We start from the raw sequence: 10,765 nt of genomic DNA on the forward strand, positions 1-10,765 counted from the left end.
TTTTTGTACGATTTGAGTATTTTCTGTAAAGTTTTCACCAGGTATTTTGACTTCTGATGTGTTTTTATCGAATAGCAAATTATCTTGATGTTGAAAAATATTGCTTCAGTACAAGTAAATCTTTGAAATGATGTTTTATCCGATTTATGGTGATTTGGTGATTTTTTGAAACTGTGTATTTTGACTATGTTTGGGATTTTTGTCGACTGTACGATATTTTAAGGATTCTCTTCTTTTGAGTTTAATTGTGTTTGTTGATTACAATGTATTACTACGAATGTGGATATATGATTGAAATTATTGTTATATTATTAAAAGACAAGTAAAGACTGGTTTAACTGTTGGTTGGAGATTGATTTGACATGTACATGATGGTGGGCTGACGGACTTTCCTTTAAAAAGGGTTTGGTGTTATCCTCTATTGATCATTGATATAACGATTGTGAGTCATAAGGAGATTATGCTGACGGGCCGCCGACGGGCAAAGAGTGACGACTCTACTGAGCCAACGGATTACTAAAATCGATACTAACCTTGAAAAATGCCTTTATAGCCAGTGATTGTACTTGTTAAGTAAGACTACTGTACTGGAATGCATGTGTAAGTATTGTTCTTATGATTTCTTTATGGATTTAATGATTTATCGATATTGATGGATTTATTGATTTGATTGATTTATTGCTATTAAATGGATTTACTAACGGATTTACAAGTTTACTGTTACTACACGATTTCATTGATATTACATATTATACATGTCACTGAATACAGATACCGACATGGATATTGATATTGCATTGATTCATTGATACTACCAATACCGATACTACTGATTCACCAATACTGATTCATTGTACTGATCTTATAGCACGTGATACACCGATTACTGACTAATACATGTGATACATGTGATACACTGATACGTATGATACACCGAAACAAGATACATGTACACGTGATATAAAATATGATTTTATTACATATATTGATTTCAATTGTATTTGTATTTGATGATTTTATTGATTGAATTTGATTGGTATTGCCGATACGAAGATTTCTTTGATGAATTGACTGATGTTATAGATACGATGATTACTGTAGAGATTTGACGTATGTACTGATTTATTGAGCATTGTGGATTTTTTTACTGTTTACCGATTCTCCTACTGATGATTTTGGATTCTATTGATTATGCATTGATTACTGATTTTTGTATCTGCATAGATTCAATGATCATGTGCAAGTGACTGTTATTGATTTGACTGATTGGCATGCATATTGCTTCCATACCGTGTTTTGATTTCAGTTGTAGGTTTTTTGTGACCTGCTGGGCTTTTTGAAGCTCATTATATGTGGTTAACAATTTCAGGTCTGAGCAAGAGAGCAGAAAGTGATGGTTGATCAAGATTGTCGATGAATCCTTTCACTATAGATGTCTGGAACGTCACTCTAGCATCATTATTGGACTTTACATGTAAAACCCGAAAACGTCGTTTTAGGCTTCGCACGCTTTTCAAAGCGTCGCGACGAGTTTTAAGTGAAATTTCAACGTTGTCGGATTTTGACGGGAATAATTTTATAAAATTGAGCGTAAAATTCCGATCAATTTGGTATATAGAACTTATATTTAATTTTGAGTATTTTGAAGATTATGAATTTTGGAAAGTTAGAAATGTCAATTCTACCCTTAAGGTTTGTTCAAGCAAAGTTTACTTAAGTGAGGGCATAGAAGTCTTTTGGCATATTCCCTTTCTCCCTAAATGACCTAACCGATCCCTCTTTCCCCCATTCGCACGGTTTGAGCGGAAGAAACCGTGAGGGAGTGCGCGGGTAGGAGCGGCGACGGCTCCGGCGGCGGTTTCCGGCGGCCAACCTTGGGGAAAATTGTAGGGGAGGCTAAGGGAAGGCTAAGGTATGCATTAGAACAATGATTTTCCCTCTCATTCTCAAGATTTTTGGAAGAGAAGATTTCTAGGGTTTTGAGAAAACTTGGTTTTTCTTTGAGAAAATTTAGAGAATGATTAAAGGATGTTTCTAAAACCTATTGTGCATCTTCTTTCTTAAAAAATATGAGTTTTGAAAATTAGGGCTTTACTTAAAAGTGATTTTCTTTGTAATTGTCTTCACAAATGTTATTTCTAATGGCTTGAGAAAGCTTTTACGTAAAGACATTGTGAGATTTAAGTTAAATGTTGGGTTCATGAATGTTAGGGTTTCTCACTTTGATGAAATGTTTTATAGCAATGACTAGGAGAGTTTAAGGGAAGCCTTTTTATATAAAAATTATGATTTTTCTTTGAGTGAAATTGAATGGAAAAATTAGGGAAGTTTAGGTTCTTTTCCAAACCTAGTTTCTATAGGTTGCATGTTTCCTAATTGGGTTCCTAAGGGCTTCAAGAGGCCTCTAATGTCAAATTGGAGAGAAAAAATATTTTTCAATTTTAATTTATATAAATCCGAAAATAAATGAATATTATTGATTAAATAAATAAAGGGGAGGTTTTAGCATGCTTAAGGAAAGATTTGGGCAAAAGATGTAAGTCAAAATTTTGGGCATTTTTTCTTTAATCCGAAAATTTTAGATTAAATATTTATTTACAAAATAAATGAATGTATAAGAGGGTATAGATGATGTGTAGGGATTTTAGATGTTAAGGATTGAGGCTAATAATCGTTTATCACGTTGCTTTAGGTCTTGAACAGTAGAAGGAGACAAGACTGTTGTAGGGAGAGCAAAGAAGGTGTAAGGTAAGTGATTCTATTTGCTAAAACAACGTATTTCTTTATTGGTAACAAAGGTTTATTAATGTTAATGGAATGGTTTCCATTTCATACAAGAATACTTAAAGTGCATTTCATGGCAATTCGGTTCCTTAATTCATCTGGTCTAAGGTATTAATATTGATATTTCATGGCAAGTGTTACTTGATGTTAGCAATTGGTACTATAGAATGAAAAGTCCCATAGGTCATAACCTACATATGTATTTCTTTGCATTATACGCAAGTAACATCGTTGTGGTTGTTATGACGAGTATCAAGAGGTTATATACCGCCTTGAGGCAAGATGGAATTATATGAAAATGCTATGACCAATGAAAGAAGGAAAAAAAAAAAGAAGAAGAAAATGTACCATGATCAGTACCGTTCGATACTTCCGGACGATGTTATAATATGACATTAACAGTAAAAATCATGGCATCACAATATCATAATTTATAGGCAAGTAAATGGCATATCATAGTTACAAATTAACATTTAGAGACACTTAACTAACTACATGTTAGAATATTATTCAAAAAATATGTTCTTATCATAGACATACAAAAGTTTAGCTATAGTTATTCACTTGCGAGCGTAGCTCACTTCCCAGTTTTGAGAAATATTTCAGGAGAACCTAGTAGAAGAGATGGCTGAAAACCCAAGGTTTCACTTACAGCGTCGTACTCCGGGTGAAGGTTCCTTATTTTTATTGATCTTGTAGTTGTAGTTTTTGTTTATGTGATTTTTTTTGGATGGCATACAGAGTAAGTGTCAAAACTTTTGATATAGCCATCTTGTACATTATGTTAGACATATGTGGTGTTATGGAATTGTGTTATTAGAGGCGCTTTTTATCATGTGAAGATTTCTTTGAATAGTATTATTTTACTTGAAGAATAATGAATTACTTATTACATGTCCGATCTCATTCCTGCCTCGTATCTACGAGCTAACCGGGCCGGGTCGCGACATTACATTTCATTCATTTTACTTCAAATCTTAAAAAAAATCACATGAATTAATTTTACTCTCAACCAAATGACTCTAAACATTTAAAATGTATTACATTTCTTTTACGCTACTTTTCATTTTATTATGCATTCCTTTTTTCAGCAGAACAAGCAATCCTTTAGGTATTCCCGTTATAAAATCATAAATACCTCCCATAACATGCTTGAAATTCATAATCGTTGCAAACCTACTAGTTGTTGGCTATCATATTTTATCTCTTGACAAAAGATGACACCTATGAGCAAATTATCAAACATAGTTTTCAATAGAATTGAACCATTACTTGTGCCATCATAAGCCTGGGACCACCACATCCATCGATGGAACTGCAATGTAGTTTAGTCATTATAATAACGCTAATGTAGGTGCTAAGTCTGTCTTCAACCAAACGCAAAATCGAACGTATTTTTGTGTTTTGAATAGTGCGACATCATGATTGGCGTCACACTGCTCACAGCGGGGAGAAAATATAGAATGCGTTTAAGTTTGGCGTTTAGGTAGAGATTTGCGGAAACTACAAACAAGTGATACGAGGAACGACGCTCGGTTCAGTTGGAGATGCCCTAATACGACCCTATTTCAAAAAAGATCAATATTTATTTGGTTCCTCTTTTAAAAATCAATGATGACAATCCTCGAAGTAGTTGGTCTTTGGCTTTGCTATAAGCAACTCCATATCATTTATAAAAGTAGTTTACACCCCTTTAGACCTACATAACTTATCTTTAATCAAAATAGTTATAAATGGAGAAACAATAGTTCAATAATATTGAGCAAATTTTTTATAATAACCCCAAGAAGCATCTCAATTATCTCAATGAATTTGGGGTATTACCAAGACTGACTTGCTTTAGATATTATTGGACTAACCTTCATTCTTTGAGTTGAAATAAGTAAGATTACAAAAGTCTATTGTTCTCCTCAATAAAAAAATGATGAGAATACAAAGTTTGAAATACTAGCTTAATTTGTTCTCATGCTTATGGTAAAGATTGCTGGAGAAATATTTGAGGGTTGATATATCATCACAAAATTATCTTGATCGGACACGAATCTCGAGACAAAATCAAGTTGGAAACTTTCAAAATTAAATTTGGGACCATATGAACTCCTATTTTAGCAAATTTACAGTCGCACTGAACGTCTTAGAAATACAAACCCAACTACACCAAATTCAACTCAATATGAGCCCAAATGGATCTAATTCAAAGACACGAAGCACATTTGGAATGTTTAAACCATACATTGGATGACGAAATGATTTCCAAACGTGACGTGCTTATAGTCGAATCGAACAGCTTGATGAGGCAAATCTAACGAGCCTAAGATCCGTGAATTTTGATATCATTAAGTAATTCAAATGTCCATGATCAAGGGAATCAACATCGACCATCCATTCAAATAACTCCCAACTTACCATTGATATTTCTTCTATTTATTGGTCATGTCACTCTCAAAAAAGTATAAATAAACCCCTCATTTCTCATGGAAGAAAGAGAATGAAGATAGTTCTCTTGTCACCAAACTTCCACCCGGCCACTTAATGTCGATGGACTTCCGCACAACCATCGACTAACGCTGAACTTCCAACCGTCCACCACATTTATGTGCCGGATATCCGTATAATATTAAGACTAACAATTCTAACTCTATCGCCACATATATTTTAGCCCGCAACAAGGGTGATAATGGTGGTTAAGAGATGATAGTTGGGCGATGAAGGTCACATAATGACAAATGGATAGAGTGATCGATGATAGAGATCGAACTACGCCAATCAATCAACGATAACGATGATCAGACTACAAAATTTAGGAGATGACAGATGAGTAAAGGTGATTCAAGCAACAATTATCAAGCAATATGGGTTATAATATCGATCCTCAGGCAAAGCTCTCTAAAATTTCAAATCCATGCTTAAATCCAATATCCCCATCATGTAGAATATCAATCTTATCTAGAGCTTCCAATTTTATTTAAATTCTTCACTTTCTAGTTAAGGAGTTTTATATATATTGAAATCCTGCAAACAATATCTTAATGATTGAGAGTTTAATTTCTTATATTAAATTTGTCTGCAGAGTTGGACCAATTTTATTTGAAAATTGTAGTCAAATTAATTCAGTTGTGTTGCGCTATTGCGATATTGGAACTCATTGAGTTACCCTAGAACTAAACTAGCATAAAATCATATGTTTTTTTAAATTTAGGGTTTATTTGAGTCACTTTTTCATTATTTTATTCTGTAGACTATGCGGCATCCAACGGAGCTGAGAAGGGCAACGTACAGATCTAGCGGTCAATGCCAACACCCCCGACCGTTAAATACCAATCGAGCTGAAACCGCTCGGACCTTCGAAACCCTAACTCAGCGCACAACGTTTCAGCGTTTCGGCAAGAGAAGCGCGAGAGAAAGAGGAGAAAGGATGAGCCGAACAGGAAGCAGCGCCGGGGCTAAGGGCGGGAAGAAGAAAGGTTCGACCTTTGTTATCGATTGTGCGAAGCCAGTGGAGGACAAGATCATGGACATCGCCTCACTCGAGAAGTTCCTCCTCGAGCGGATCAAGGTCGCCTCCCTTGGCGGCAAAGCTGGTACCTTGGGCGATGTTGTAAACGTTACGCGTGAGAAGAGCAAGATCACCGTTACTTCCGAAGGACCCTTTTCCAAGAGGTATGCCAGCCTCACTGTGCTTTATTTTATTGGTGATGGGTTTCGTTAGGGGTGTCAAGAAATCAGTTTTATGTTCACGAAATGAACCTTTTTGTTTTGCTTCTAACTGAAAAGAACTTGGTATCTTTATTTAATATGCGATGAATTATTTTGGTAAATGAATATACAATTCATTTTGCTCTTTCATGTTATTTTTTCCTGTCATACATTTTATATTGAAAATTCATGGAATATAGTTTAAAAATTATGAAAAATATATATATTTTAAGTTTCATGAAATTTGAAGGATGTTTTAGGAGGATAATCTCAATTTTTTCCATGCTAATTAAGCCTTTTAAGTTTTAATTGCTTTCATCTACTTTGCATCCAGAGGTAAATCAAACTCAATCAAATACATTAAAAAATAAATGAAATACTCTGTATGCTTGAAATTGGCTCATCCATGACTATTCATAATCTTTATTTAAAACTCGTCTTGTGGTTACATAGATGAGAAATGTATGCCAAATTATCATAGTTTGGCAATTATTGAATAATTTGTAAAATGCTTATCAAATAGTTAGATGACACCATTGAAGATTTGTTTTAATCAAAATCATTAATGTCATATCACATATGATTGAAAACATAAGTTCATGATTTTTTACTGTATAGCTACTTGAATAGAATGAAGATAAATTGTTAAACACCCAGACATCTTTTGTTCAATGGTTGAAATTTTATTAGGAACTTTAAAGTTAAGCATACTTTTATGAGGGCACTCATGGGATTTGAGAAGTTATACCAAATAGACAATCGTAAATCCATTTGGCTAAAATAGATAATATATTGATGTTTGAGAGTTTGAAAATTTAAAATGGTGGGTGCCAACTTGGTAAGCTACATTGATGTAACAAAATTTTGAGATTAGCAAGCCAAATAGAACAATTACTCAATAGTTGATAGTTTAAATTGTTATAAAGGATATTTCAAAGAATCTAAACTAGTTAGAAGATGAGAATTAAGTACCGAATAAGATAATGTGTTACACCATGTAAGTCACCTCTTAAAATTGTTGCTTGGACAAAGTGTTGTATGGTGGGAGCCACCTCTTGGTGGTTGATTTTGAGCTATGTTCATGGATATTGATGAGGTCAGAGGACATAAATCATTGAAGTGTGGGATATAGTGAAACTTCTCAAGTAGAATGATTCAAGGCGTATTTTGGTATAATGATTGAAATTTCATGAGGGACTCTAAAGTTAAGTGCCCTTGAAAGGAAACATTACTCTGGGATATTATACCAACATACCAACATATGAAATTGTGAGGCCAACAAACTAAAGCAAAAAATGTCATCATGATTAAAAGCTTGGGTTGTTACATCAACATCTCTGATTAGGTTGGGTTGGTTTCATTCAAAATTGCTTTCTGAATTGACTTTGTTTGATTTTCACTATTATTGAAATCAAAACTAATCCAAGTTTCCCTAGAGCCATGCCAAAAAATAACCATATATTTCAATTAGGTTTTGTCTTGATTCTTGGGTTCAATCACATTATGGTTTTGATATAGTGTAGTTTGGTTTGCGTCATTTAAAGAAGAAGAATACTTCAACCTTTATTTATGGTATCATCTAAGATAGTTAAATTTCATAATTTAATCTCTTCATACTAACATATAAATTAAATATTTAATTAAAAATATAATGTGCTACATAATTATTAATGTTTATGTTCTAAGTAATTTGGAAATAAGATGACTTACAAATTTCACCTCAAACATTGCATAACTTGCATAAATCTAATAAAATTATAAATTTGGCTATATGAGTCTTGTATTATTGAATTTATTAAAAATACTAGTTTTATAAGCTTGTAGACTTTAGTTTGGATCAATTCTTGGTTGCCAAGTAGCGGAAGCAAGAATAGATCGAATATACTAGTTTAACATATGATGGGAATTGGATAGGAACAATGACTTTTGAGAAGCACTCCAAACTAATTGGTTTGATTCGGGTTGAATAAACTGTCTATGTATTTTTCTCTCACCCCTATTCCCATCTCAATCTTGCTACTTGTTGAGCAACGTTAGCCATATAACATCCAATGTCTATTATGTGTCAATTGCAATCGATCAACATAACATAAACAGATCTTGAGGTAACAATTCCACAATCCTTGGCCTTAAATAACAATTGAGCTCAAACCCATATGGACCGTCAAAACCCTAACCCCGACTCTGCACATGACTCTTAAAAATTTCAAGAGAAAGAGCGAGGGAAAGAGAATAAAGGTTGAGTTGAATGAGTATCAGCTTTGGGCTATGGGAAGGAAGAAGAAAGGCTTGAAAATTTTCATGGATTGTTCAAAGACAATGGAGGGCATGATTATTGGTTTCATCTCAATGGAGAAGTTCCCCGTAGGTCAAAATTGCCTACATTTGGAAGCAAAGATGGTACCTGGGTGTTGTTAGTATTACACATGTTAAGAACAAGGTCAAGATTACATTTGAAGGACTTTTTTTTTCTCCTAGCGCAATCTAAAAGCAAGATTGTAACTATTTATGAAGGGCCTTTTCAATTAGTATATCTCAGTTTACTTTGCTTTTTGTGATATGTTTTGTTAGGGGTGTCCAAGAAAGGTTGATGCTCTAAAAAAGTGAGCTTATTTGATTTTTTAATGAAAAGAGCTATAGGTATATTTACAGATTAAATGCAAAATGAAGATATGCAGATATAATTGATTTTTGTTCTACATTTTGTTATTTTACTCCTGCATTTTATCATTAAAATCATGAATATATTTTATAATCATGAAAATTTACATTTTAAGTGTCATGAATCTTAGAAGGACTTCTTGCCAGAAAAAAAAAATCGTCAGGATATCCTGATATAAATTGAATCAGGATGAGTGTAAAAATTATTTAATTTGCTTTGAGATTAGCTTCATATATATGAAGAAGTTATATTGTAATAATTTCAAAGTAAATTCAATATGTTCAGACCTATCATGATTCAATTTGTTTTATTTTTACTATCATGGTCACAATATTTTTCATGCCATGAGAGAAATTGAGTATTTTTCATGCATATGATCATATAAATTGTTCACATGATGTTCATGTTGACCTGATAATAAACAAACTAAATGTGAACAGCTCGGTGGCAAACTTGAGCTTTTTTGCATTTGGCCTAATAATTAACAAAACAAGCTGAATAAAGCTGCAGTTTATTCATGTTCTGTTCTTCTACACACTAAATGTCATGATTGGATTCCACTGTGCTCCCTGAAAATACTGGTTTCTGCGACAGGGGGAGCTTCTTTGGGTTTAATTTTGTTTTATTTTTTAATCCATATATGTATGGCTAAGGCAGGTCATTGTAAGTAGTGTAATTTGTTGTTTGAGAAATGCATACAAAAGTGACCATATAAAACATGAAAAATCTCAATTTTAGACATCGCACGTCTTTCGATGCACCACAACAAAATTTAAATTAATTTTTCAAAGTTATCAGAATTTGATGAAAATAGTTTTATGAAATTCTATGCAAAATTTCGAACAAATCGGTATATAGAATCTATATTGAATTTTGTTTAATTTGGAAGTTAAAATTCATAGAAGTTTCATAATGCATAAAACACCTTTAATAAATAATTAAACAAGTGTATGTAATGTGAGGACAAATTGGTCAATTTCATAATCCTTTAGCAATTGAACCTTTAAGGGACCGAATAGAATTCGGTCCCTCATTTGTTTCGTGCTATCGAAAGGAGGAGACAGAGGCGGAAGGGAGAAGGGCGGTTGAGGGATTCTAGGGCACGGTTCCAGCGGCGATTTCCGACGGCCGAATTTGGGGGAAATCGAAGGTGTAAAGGGAATAATGTATGCTTTAGATTTCAAATTCCTCCTTTCTCTAAAAAATTTTCTAAAAATAAAAATTTAGGGAAAGCAAGTTAACCACAAAAAAATGAAGCTTCCCATAAATTTTATTTAGTTGGAGAAATTAGGGTTTTTATATTATTGGATTTTAAGAAAGTTTCTTAAAGGATAATGTTCTAAATGATCATAAATGAATTTCTAATAATAAAAATTAGAATTTTTCATGAAAACTTTATTTTCATAATTTTTATAATAAAATAATCCGAAAATATATTAACCTAATTATTAATTAGGTGAAAAGGGAATTACAACTTGCTTATACGATGAAATTAATGAAAGTATAATTTTCAAAAATATGATTTTTAAATAAAATTGAAAATAGAAATTAAATTAAATTATTTTAGGTTAGCGTAAAGGGATTATTTGGATAAAATATGGATTTATACCAAAATATGAATTT

General features: G+C 32.9%; 1 protein-coding gene across 1 annotated transcript in view; it reads left to right on the forward strand.

Moving 5' to 3' along the window:
* The first annotated feature begins 6,184 nt into the window (after positions 1–6,184).
* The window catches only part of LOC110102770 (60S ribosomal protein L22-3), a 10,350-nt gene continuing 5,769 nt past the window's right edge, over positions 6,185–10,765 (forward strand). The window contains exon 1 of the mRNA XM_020831245.2: positions 6,185–6,444. Coding sequence (XP_020686904.1) covers positions 6,200–6,444 — 245 coding nt within the window. The 5' untranslated portion in view covers positions 6,185–6,199. The remainder of the gene's footprint in view (positions 6,445–10,765) is intronic.

This window comes from Dendrobium catenatum, unplaced genomic scaffold (assembly GCF_001605985.2).
Source record: "Dendrobium catenatum unplaced genomic scaffold, ASM160598v2 fragScaff_scaffold_621, whole genome shotgun sequence".
NCBI lineage: Eukaryota > Viridiplantae > Streptophyta > Magnoliopsida > Asparagales > Orchidaceae > Dendrobium > Dendrobium catenatum.